The sequence below is a fragment of the Procambarus clarkii genome, chromosome 6, assembly GCF_040958095.1.
Source record: "Procambarus clarkii isolate CNS0578487 chromosome 6, FALCON_Pclarkii_2.0, whole genome shotgun sequence".
Classification (NCBI taxonomy): domain Eukaryota; kingdom Metazoa; phylum Arthropoda; class Malacostraca; order Decapoda; family Cambaridae; genus Procambarus; species Procambarus clarkii.
Genome location: NC_091155.1, coordinates 4043658 through 4055824, shown reverse-complemented (window position 1 = coordinate 4055824; position 12167 = coordinate 4043658). Strand labels below are relative to the sequence as shown.

General features: G+C 37.7%; 1 protein-coding gene across 1 annotated transcript in view; it reads left to right on the top strand.

The window, feature by feature from the left end:
- LOC138354908 (uncharacterized) overlaps nucleotides 1-9699 on the top strand; it is a 269529-nt gene extending 259830 nt beyond the window's left edge. Inside the window, exon 5 of the mRNA XM_069309390.1 lies at nucleotides 8089-9699. Within this exon, the coding sequence (XP_069165491.1) occupies nucleotides 8089-8363 (275 nt within the window). The 3' untranslated portion in view covers nucleotides 8364-9699. The remainder of the gene's footprint in view (nucleotides 1-8088) is intronic.
- Nucleotides 9700-12167: the final 2468 nt, after the last annotated feature.

Here is a 12167-nt window from a genome sequence, read left to right as displayed (position 1 = left end):
ATTATCTTAGATAGCAATAATGAGTAATTCTTTGAGAATTCTTTGGAGACAATACCTAACCTATACTTCTTCTCAAGGTCATGTTTTTTATTAATGGATTTAAGTATTCCCTTTGTAAGCCAGGGATTGTTAAGCCTTTTGGTTGTGACTTGTTTTGTAAGCATAGGACAGTGGGTGTTATAAAGGCTAAGAGTTTTTTGAAGAAAAGATTGCACTGCTAGGTTGATGTCCCCTATGTTACCTAACTCGAACTCCCAGTTGACATTATCAGTAGCAGTTATAAAATTTTCTATAGCAGTTTCATTGTGCAGCCTAAAACTTAACTTCCTTGACTCTAGAGGTGGTTTGCTAATGTTAGTTAAGAGAAATGTGGGGTAATGGTCTGTAGTGCTATCGGTGATTATACCTGAAGTAAGCGGAGAGGTTATGTTTGTCCAGATGTGATCTAGAGTCGTGGCAGTACTATCAGTGATTCTAGTAGGTCTAGTGATTAAGGGTATGTGGAAGCAGGAATTCATACAGTTGAGGAAGCTAACAGCAGTAGGGTGTTCAGGCTCGCAGAGGTCAATATTAAAGTCCCCTGCGATAATTAGATGGTTTTTGTTCAGTCTGTTATCGAGTATTAGATTTCTAAGGTTTGAGTTGAATTCGGACACATCAGTGTTAGGAATTCTATAGACTGCACCCACAGACAGGACAGACTCGGCACCTTGTCCTACTTCATGTCCAAGATAGGTTATAGTACCTCTTGCCCAACTACAGATTATTCATATTCACTGTTAAATTGGCGTTTTTCAACACGGTAAACAATTGCTTAAGGCCTGAAAGATGATCTGCCCAATTTTTATTATATAAAACAATGTCGTCAAGGTAGGCCCTATAATCTGGCACATCCTTGAGTAAGAAATTCATGAGTCTTTGAAAGGTGGCAGGTGCATTCCTCAAACCGAATGGTATGACATTGAATTCATAAGCACCAGTAGGTGTAACAAAAGGAGTAACTTCCCTAGCATAATCAGTTAATGCAATCTGATAATATCCCTTAAATAAATCAAGTTTACTTACATAATTAGCATGTCCTATTGATTCAATACACTCCTCCAACAGGGGTAATGGAAATACATCAACAGTAGTGCTCTTGTTCAGTTTACGATAATCTACACACAACCTATAGGTTCCCCCTGGTTTTGGCACTAAAAAGCACGGAGAGCTCCAAGTACTTTGACTTGGCCGAATGAAATTATGCTGGAGCAGATAGTCCACTTCTTGTTGTATAATTTTCCTCTTTTCGGGATTCACTCTGTAAGTATGTTGTCTAATTGGAGTGCTGTCCAGGAGCTGAATGTCGTGTGTGATGAGGTGGGTCTGTGTGGGAACCTCCCCAAACAGAGATGTATGGTTGTCCAGCAGAATCTGGAACTCATCACATTGCTCCTCCTGTAAATGACATAGCATCTCCCTTCCATTGGAACTGGAACCGAGAAGTTGAATATTAACATCATTTTCTTCACTACAATTTCCCTCAGATGGTAACTCTTCCCTACTAAAACAAGCTACCACTTCTGGTCCAACGTAAGCCTTTAACCTGTTAATATGCACATTCATTTTATGTTCTGAAATAGTAGGGTTAAATATTTTGTAAGTTAGGTCTCCCACCTTCTCTACCACTTGGTAGGGTTCTTCATGGGACATGGAAGTCCCCCAAACGAGGTTTCAACACCAACAGCAAACGACCTGAGTTTAGCCCTGAACTTTTTGTCATATCTTTGTTTCATGGCTTGTTGAGTTTGTTCCAGATGTTCCTTCACCAACTCTCTAGCCCGACACAACTTGTCCTTGACCTCACTCAAATACCAACCACTGATGAACAGAGACATCTCCCATCAACTTTTCTTGGCGCATTTTTAACGGACCTCTCACTTGGTGACCAAATACGAGCTCAAAAGGTGAGCACCCCAATGACCCTTGTAACCCTTCTTTGGCAGCAAACAGCACAAAAGGGAGATTCTCATCCCAATTTCGTGGATAAGTTTCTCCTGTCGTCTTTATCATCTGTTTCAACGTTTGATGGAAACGTTCAAGCCCACCTTGACTTTGTGAATGATATGGACTAGAAAATGTGTGCTGAATCCACTTAGATTTGCAGAAAGCTTTGAAAACTTTGGAAACAAAATTTCCCCCATTGTCACTCTGGATAACTCTAGGCATTCCAAACAAGGAGAAAAATCGTTCAGGACACTTGATATTATGAGTCTTAGTATTTCTTAAAGCATACGCCTCAGGAAATCTCGTCGTCATACACAAAAGAGTAAACATAAAAATGTTACCCGACTTAATCTTAGGTAAAGGTCCTACACAATCTATTACAACATGAGAAAATGGTTCATCAGGAACTACAATAGGTTGCAATGGTGCTCTAGGCACAGATTGGTTTGGTTTGCCAACAATTTGACAGGGTACACAGTTATGACAATACCTGACCACATCTTTCTTTAGCTTGGGCCAGTAAAAATATTTTCATATTTTATGGTACATATTTGTGATACCTTGGTGACCTCCCATGGGGTCATCCTGTGCAGCCTGCAGGACCTGCTTACGATAAACACTGGGGACAACTAGTTGGGTTCTGGTCTCACAATCATCTGATGAGGGAGTTCCCTTTGGCCTCCACCTTCTCATCAGAAGTTGATCCTTGAAGAAGAAACCCGTCCCTTACTCCAATGCATCAACATTATCAGGAGCCTCAGAAATACACTCAAGTAAACTAGGATCAGTAGTCTGTTAACACTTAAGGGCAATGTCTCAGACTCAGTGGCGAGCGGGCAAGAACCTAATAGCTTGATCTCTTTTCCTGATTGATCAGAATAAATTGGAGCCATAGCTACTTCGGCCTCACTCTCGACAACTGGTTTAGTGGAGTTGACCAGACCACACACTAGAAGTTGAAGGGACGACGACGTTTCGGTCCGTCCTGGACCATTCTCAAGTCGATTGTGATAAGGAGGTAGGGACAGGCAATAAATAGGCAAGAGAGAGCTGAGGAGGAAAGTAAGGTGTAGGGGATAGTAGTAATAATGAGAACTGCAGAAGGTCTATTGGCCCATACGAGGCAGCTCCTATTATAACCACCGAATGAGATAGTAATATGAATAAGAAGACGATAGCAAGGGAGCGTAGAAGACAATGAACAGAAAAAGGGAGAAGAGAGAAAGAAAAGGAAAGAGAAAGAAAGATAAATGGAAGGGGTAAGCTTATGTTAAGTCACGTTTGTTAGAAAGATTAGAGCATTTGAGTATATACTGTGACAGGGAAGAGTCCACAGCAACAAAGCCAGGACTCAAGTTCATGTTGGGTACATTGTGTATAAGAGTAAAGTGGAGTGGAGCGGTTTAGTGGAGACAAGTGGGCAAGGTACAGATAGTTCAGCCTCCTCACCTTCACTTTCCTTGTGGTTTAGGTTCAGCAGGGCTTCTACTACTGCCTCACTCTCATCATCCAGTCGAGTCATAAAAGAATCTTCCTGATCCACCTCCCACTCCTTTTCTGAAGGGGTCCTGGTCTTGGGAACAGCTACCTTAGTGAAGACAGGATTACTTTCACCTGTTTTTCTCATTGATCTAGTTACAACAAAAGCAGGGTAAATAATGCCATCATCTGGTTCCGGTTGAGCAAGTACATTATTGGGATTAATTAACATTATTGGACACCTGGTCCCTTCAACCTTTCGGTTGCCAAAATCATTACCAAGAATAATATCTACCCCTGGAATGGGCAGTTGTTTACTTACACCAACCATTACACCATCCTGAAGTATAATTATAATCAAAGTTAATTTGCATTAAAGACACCTGTTGCACACTACCTGCAATACCTTGGAGAAGCACAACTTCACCAAGATCTCGGGTGTCAACATCAGCAAGTACATTCTGGACAATAAGAGACTGTGAAGCTCCAGTATCACGGAGTAATTTAACAGTCTTACTACTACCATCTTTACACAATAATGTACCTGAAGAAATGTATGGTTTAAATTCAGCCATCCAATTGTGATTGACTGTAGTACATGGAGAATTATTAGTTTGCAATCCTTTACTCATAATAAGACCAGTTGGCCGTAATTCAGGATGTAAACTATAGCAAGAAGTAATCACATGTCCTCTTCTCTTACAATGTGTACAATGCCTGACAGTGGACACACCTGTGGAACCAACTGCAGGTTTAGAATTAGCATTACTAGGAATAGATGGTCCTGGCAATGGAGTAGCAATTTTAGGTTTAATAAGAGAAGAGTTCATGGGAGTAACTGGAGCACTAGAATCGGATTTATACTGATAAGGAGTTCGGTAAGCATTATAATTTTCTCTACGGTTAAACTTAGGTGATTGGGCCTTAAACTGGGCCTTAGTTAACAACTCATGCTCATCCACGAGCTTAGACAGCTCCTAAATGTCTTATATTTTTCTGTTCTCCCATAAAAGTAGACAATTTGTCTGGGAGACATGACATCACTTCTTCTGTTATAAGAAGATTCTTAAGAGCATCATACTCGGTTATTGAAAGTGATTTTAGCCATCTGTTGCAGTAATTAATCTTTAGACGGGTGAAATCTGCTATTGTCTGATCACTTACCCTCTTTAGGTTCCTAAACTTTTGTCTGTGTGCTTCCGGATTTAATTGGTAAGCATTTAAGATGCTTTTCTTAACAAACTCAGTCAAAACTATTCTCATCAGGCAAGGATGCAAAAACCTCCTGACTTCTCCCTTTTAGTTGACTCTGCATGATTGCAACCCATTGATCCTTTGGCCAGTTCATACTGACTGCAATCTTAGAAAAATGTGAGAAAAAACCTCGGGATCCTCCTCATTGAACTTGGGTAACTCTATGTACTTATTTATCCTTATGGGATTATTATCACTACCATTAGAAACATTGCTAGTATTACCATGCCCAGCTGCCAAACGCTGTGTTTCAAGTCTGAGGTTAGCTTCACCCATTTGTTGTTGAATTTCTAACTGGTGTTTCTTTGTTGCTTCCAGCTGCAATTGCACTACAATTCTACTACTTTGTGCCTCATTCTCTAAACGTCTAGTGTCAAGCTCCCTCTGTTGAGCTTCAGCCTCTGATATTTTTTGTTGGTTTCGAGCTTCAATTTCTCCTTGTTGAGCTTCAAGCTCTAATATTTTTTGTTGCCTTGCAAATTCATTTTCTTGAGCCTCAAGTTTAGCATACGTTAATTGTGCATCTAACTCAAGATGCCTTAAAGCAATTTGCTCACTAGTCTCCTCTTTGACTGTCTCCAGAAATTCTTCCCCTAACTCACCATTTTCTACTAAATGTATCAGTATGACTCTCAGAATTTGTGCTTTAGTCAAAATATTTTTGGCTGTTAATTCTAACTTATTTGCCATATTTATTAAGGCAGACTTTTTTAGGTTTTTAATTCCCTCAAAGTCTGGATTAGCCAACAGCGACACCACTTGATCCTCCATGGTTAATTAACACTTGGCACTTGACTGACTAAAATAAATAACAGAATGGCACGGCACTACACTTCACTTTAAATTGTCACAACACTGAAAATTTGCTTTGCCTCACTGCACAAACGAAATATAGGATAACTTACCTCCAAAATTGTGAAACGTAGGTTACTTGTTACACAGGATGACTCTAACATGGCATATTGCAAGTTTCTAAAACACACAGATTTCTAAGCACACTTGTACCTAGGAATGCAAAGTTCGATTAGCAAAAGTTAAATATATGTGGAAACAATATATCCCGGACTGGCCCCCAAAATCTAAGATACAAACCGTTCTTTATGGCTCATGACACTTAACAGCAACAAGAATATATATTGGTCTAGGGACATAGAAAGCCGCTGTAATCTAAAGGTGTGTCACCAGTATAAACCCATGGTTCGTACATGCAAGAATTAGAATGAAACACCCCAGGACTAATTAATTACACATAAAAAGTAACTGTGTATTAAAATAATATTTCAGGTAATTATCAGTATTATATATCAATCAACAGATGGGCACTATCACATGTAAATCAGAATAAATTTATGTCTCCTCAGACTAATATACTACAGCAAAACCAAATAAATATAACAGCAACTTAACTCCCCAGATGTTTGTCCTTCGTGAGCTCACCAGATACTAACTAAAATTCCCAGGCGGGAGTCGCTCATCGCTTCTTCCCAACATCGGATGACAACTTTTATCAATATTAATTTTACTTAAATGGAGCCATATAATGGGAATAAGGTAATCATTAATTAACTAAATTAAAGAATGATCAGATTTACATGCATAAACAGAGGTAATGTAGTTTAATATAATACAGTTATATATTTATAAAAATAAAGAGGAAATTGCTGGCAACAGCACAACATATCAGGAAGGTAATGTGTCTCACGGTATTGCCAACTAGATGAACAACTAAAACGGTTTCTCACAGTGTTTCCAACTAGATGATCAGTACAAAATATAACTTTCTCACGGTAAGGCGAACTAGCTGATCATTAAAAAAAAATATAACGGTTTCCCACGGTATGGTCAACCAGATGATCATTACCAAAACATAAGCACATACAAGTAATGATATAATATATAAGCATATACAAGTAATGATATATCAGCACATACAAGTAATGATATATAAGCACATACAAGTAATGATATAATATTTAAGCATATACAAGTATTGATATATAAGCACATAAAGTAAATTGTTTAATATTTATATACATATCCAATAGGGGTACGTAACAGAGGGATCTTCAACCAGCCCCTCAACCTTATTCACATATTCTAACTTGTCAAACATCACTACACCGCCTACCTTTATCCGGTCTTGTCATACAAATACTCCTATCATTCTTCAAACCTTAAATTAAATACAATATAATTTCCTTTTATCAAATAGAGGGAATGTACATTTATATTTATCAAAATCGTTAAAGACCTCGTGTGCTAAAGAAGACACAGAGCTAACAATATTAGTTAGCTAACTATAGTTTGTACCAGTTCTCATGTTACAAGTTTTTAATGTATTACATAGGCATTCCAAACATAAAAAAAAGGTTTAAAAATTTAGGGTTTTTACACGTCAAACCAAAATCTAACCCCAAAGAGAAAATTCCTTCTCAATGGGAGACAAAATTTTATCTGAAAAATTAAAAACCACCTTGTCAGGGGTCAACTGAATGAAATGTAGGTATACCCAAGTTCTGATTTTTTTCCTAGTGAGTAACTCTACAATTATCCACTCTTTTATCATCATAATTCACATATTTACACTTTAAAGACGTAAAATCGATCCAGGGAGTCAAGCCTTTGAATTTCTCCAAGTTTACACGAAATTAAGTTTTCAGCTTATTCGCCCGTTTATCCTTCTCAGATATTTCAAAGTGCAGAAGTCTTAACAACCAATAATTATATGCACTTGTTTCCACAAATTTATCAGAATTCACTTTAAACCTGATTAATCTTGAAACCATTCAATGAACTTTACGAGTCTGCAGAAATTCCAAATCCAGGATAATCTTCTTAATTGCGAGAAGATAATTAATAATATATTTCAATAAAACGATATGGAAGACCTGTAGTAATATTATACAGAAGATTAAAAAAGTAGATTTCGCAATTAAGAAAATTATCTTGGATTAGGAATTTCTGCAGACTCATAAGTTTTACATTTTTAAAGAATTCCTTACTAGTAAGTATACTACTATTAGTTGTGATGTTCTCACAGAAGGGTAAAATATTTGAGTTAGGAAAGATTGCAATTTTGCTGGATAATACCAGCTTATTTTACCAGAGTCCCAGTCAAGGATGTCAACTTCGCATAAAATATTGAACAAAGTTCAACCACTTCTATACACCCAGAACGTTTTCTTAACGCTCGCCTTCCTCTTAAGTCTGAATTAGTTATAAAAGTTACCTATTAATCCACTCATCTCCTGTTATCAAGTAGCTCTGGATTAATTATCAATATTGAATTGGAAGAGTTGAATTAAAACAGTTGAATTAAAAGAAAAGTATTGACAGTCATGGTGTATTAACTTCTCTCATTTATTCCAGAGGTGACGGAGATGGAGCCAACAGCAGTTGAAACCAGCTCACATCAGTGTTTGCCTCTCAACAGTGAGAACTCTATTATCAGTCCAGTACACGATCCTATTGAAACAGTCACCTCCATCACCGCACCAAGAGAGGTTCCTTCTCTCTCTGGCATTGTCTACATGACTGCACCTAGAGAGGTTTCTTCTCTCTCAGGTATTGCCTCTACCTCCAGAGGTCCTGAGGCTACACCTCTCATCGGACAGGAATCGCCAGAAGAGAGTAACAGATACTAACAGAAAACAATATTTTGGGAGATTAGAATACTTAAATTTCTTCAAAGGTACGGAAACACATGAATATTTTTATGGCTTTAAGGCACAACTCGTCCTTCTAATATTAGGAGAGCAAGTTTTATCTTAATAAAATAAATTGAACATGCACAGAACTTACAGCTGTTGAAACTATGAGTGATTTAAATTGAGTTCTAAGAAAGAAGTTATAGGTGCTGAAGACCTTCTAACATTCGCGCAGCTTGAGTATCACTATAAGTTACTGCTGAAGAGCTAAACATTATTGTTTCTTGGTTGTAAAGGAAATTTTTTTAATTGCTTCCTTACCTTATTAAATTATTTAGTGAAGAAAATGTCTGAAACCAATACATACCCAGGCAATCTTAATTTGTATTGGAATGGTCTGAAATATCACTAAGAACATATGTGAACAAAATCCTCTTTCTTTTTTTTTGTTCCATGAGAGTATGATAGGTTGCTACATAAGACCAAGTATGACAAACATAAAACAAAATTAATTAAAAGTTTGTATCTATGGCTAAGAAGAACTAGATTTTTGTCTCTTATGTGAGCTGTAGCTGTGAGGCCAAATACCATTCCCTGGAACATACAGCATAAACCTTCCCTCTCCTCTACTATGGAACATTGGAACATCAAGAGACAAAAGTACAGGAGAGACTGGCCAATAAATACGAAAATCATGCTGAATGAAAGGCCCCCTCTGAGAAGCAATGAAAGTTGATGAAAAGAGAAAGTCTCCAGAAAGAGATGAGATAAGTTACTGATCCAAAGAATATGGAAGAGACAAATAATACTCACAACTCCAGTGTTTTCTAATATTCTTACAAATGTGTACTAAAGCTAGAACAAATACTTTATGTATATATAAATAATTATATAATTTTAAAAATCTTGTAACCAAAATAAGTGCACCTGATGATATCTTATAAATGATAACTAGCACATTTTGATGTGCCTGAGGTTTATTATGTTGTATATTAAAACTCGTCTAACCCTCAAGCTAGTCAAATCCCAATGTAACTAATTACACGAGGTTCATTGTCTAACTTATAAGTGAGTACATCAAAACATTAGGTCAAGTCATTACATTAACCTCCCAATTACATTACATTATTTAGTTATATTTAAATAATGTCTTCACCAACTGAATATTTATATTAACAACTTCTATTTTGTAATGCATTATTTTGGATAGGGGATAAGGGGGATGCTACCCCCCTAATTTGGGTAGCCAGCAAGTGAACATTTGTTATAAACAGAGATTATTCATAATATATGCCTCTCGGAATTCAAGACTATAGTGCACAGAATAAATGAGTTTAGGATGAATTCGTTTTCCTTAATATTACCTAGGTATCCTGTTTTATTTTTTTAATGTTGCATGTTCTCAAGCAGGCCAGTTGAGATTATTTAAAAATATGTTGCGAACCATATTGGCCTAGGTAATCTAATCTCTGAGGTAAAGAACACACGTGTTCAGGAAATTAAGGATGGCAGAAGAGCAGTCATTATACTCCAAGGTCAACCCATGTTCACTGATGTTCCACTGTGATGCTGCGCACAACAAAAGAACTATAGCAAACCGTCCTCTTACAAATTAAATCGCTTTTCGCTCATATTGGGCACTCAGGCAAAAGAGGACATATTTGTAAATGGAATCGGCTCGCAAAAGTGACGTACTGTCCCGTTTTTTGTTTTGGGTCCTGTGGCTTAGGCTGTTAGGTTAGGACAGGAAACTTTCAATTAACGATTTTCATTACATTTTGAAACCTTAGGAGTACTTCCTGTTCTCCTTACCTACCAGAGGAACCTTAACTTTCTGTTTTGTAAAAAATAATCCAAGATTTATAATCAATTATTTTTCATTTTCAAATAATGGCCCTAGTAGGTGTTTTAATGCCAGATAGAACACCCGTTTTAGGGAATCAGAGGCAGGTGTGCCAGATAGGGGACACCCCATTTTAGGTCACCAGAGGCAGGTGTGCCAGTACCAGCCACCAAAAAAAAGTGCAGATAGGGATCCAGTAGGGTACAGCTATGTCCATTTGCTTTATACACAAAAAGTATGGAGATATGTATATGTATATAAAATGGATATAATATACTGGCATGCCAGCTGCGACCACCAAAGAAAGTGCGCCAGCAGGCTGTCTCTATGGGCAGGTATAAAAACAGGTTTCCACACAGTAGGGTGGTTTCCCCCCCCCCTACCCCGCCCCTCCATCAAGTGTGGTTAAAGGGGCATATACTCAAGGTTATATATACACTAGAATAAAAGAAGGTAAAAATTAAATAGTCAATGTGTTTTATAAATTAAATTAGCAAAGTACATAAGAGTTTAAACATAGTCATATGTATATGATATCATAATCCAAAACCTCTCATCCACCATAATAGTGTCTAACAAGATCTCTCCTCCTCCCCCATAGGTCCGTTATAAGGTCTTCATTTTCTTCTTTCTCCTCCCCCCTCTCCCCCTGGGTTGAAGATGATGACTCATCATCTGGAGCAGGGCAGTTCTTCCCCAGGTAGGGGACTACTGACGTCATAGCGTTCTCTCTCAATGGTGAGGTGTCGTTCTTCCTCACCTTGGGGGCCATTGACGTCACTGTTTTCACTCTCGGAGCCCATGTCTTGGAGTGAAGTGTTGGGGGTGGGATTCCAGTGGTATGTCTGGGTGTCCATAGCCTAAGCTGTTGTATTTATTCAGGTAAAAGCGCTTATCATCAAATGCACTTAAACCCCTCTAAGTATTAAAAGTGCTTAACTATCTGCCCTCATTCATTCCTAATTTGAGAATATTGAAAAGCCTTTACTACCCCATTACTGTGTAGGGTTTCTTTAAAATGGCTATGTATTACAGATCATTGCACAGTCCGGGGAATACCCTTAACGGTAATGGAATTGGAATTGTCGTGCAATAACAAACTATACATCTTTGGTTTCAGGGCCACCACCTCGAGGATGTGGCGGTCTGAAACTTCTGACTTTAAAAAGCCCTAAAACACCCTTTTTAGAATAGTCATACAAGGGATGAGTTTTAGGGAAGTTACTTGTATCCATCCATGACTTAAGGGGCTCTCCCCCCATCTCCTGAAAGATGTCATCCGCCACTAAACTAAAAATTAAGCTCTCAGTATCGCTATAAACTAATTACAGCCTATCTGTATAGTGCTTCTTAAGTACCATGTACCAAAAATGGTACAAACTGTATTTTGCCAGCTCAAGAATCTGTAAGCCAATGTAATTAGGATGTGTAATTTTAATGAATGGTCTGGAACTGACAGACAATAATTTATTGTCACCTAAATGTACCAAGCGTTTAAAGCGTGGATTCTTCACTTCCCGTAAAAAGACCTTGGCAGAAGTCCCTAGTCTGGTGTAAATGGCATAACGGACTGGGTTCAGTAGTGTTTTACCAAAAACACTATTTGTTAAAAGTTTAAATAGTGTTTTCCTATCTTGGCGAGTGGAAACATTTCTGTTGTTAATATTGGTGTTAACAAATTCCACCATAAAATCTGCCTGGTGGAACTCATAAATGCTGTGAACAGTCTCTACTTCTAGACCTATCTCAATAAATAGTTGTAAAAGGTGGGGAGTTTTGTAATTTTTTTTTTTTTAGAAGTTCTATACTAAATGGTGAGATATCCCCCATATCTATTTCCTTATAGTGTAAACATAGGGGTAGATCGTCTCTTAGTCTAGCTATTTCAGGTCTTTGTGTTTGGTGTCAATTAAGAGCCAGTAACCTTTGTTAGATGAGGAAGGTTGTTCCTTTATTAT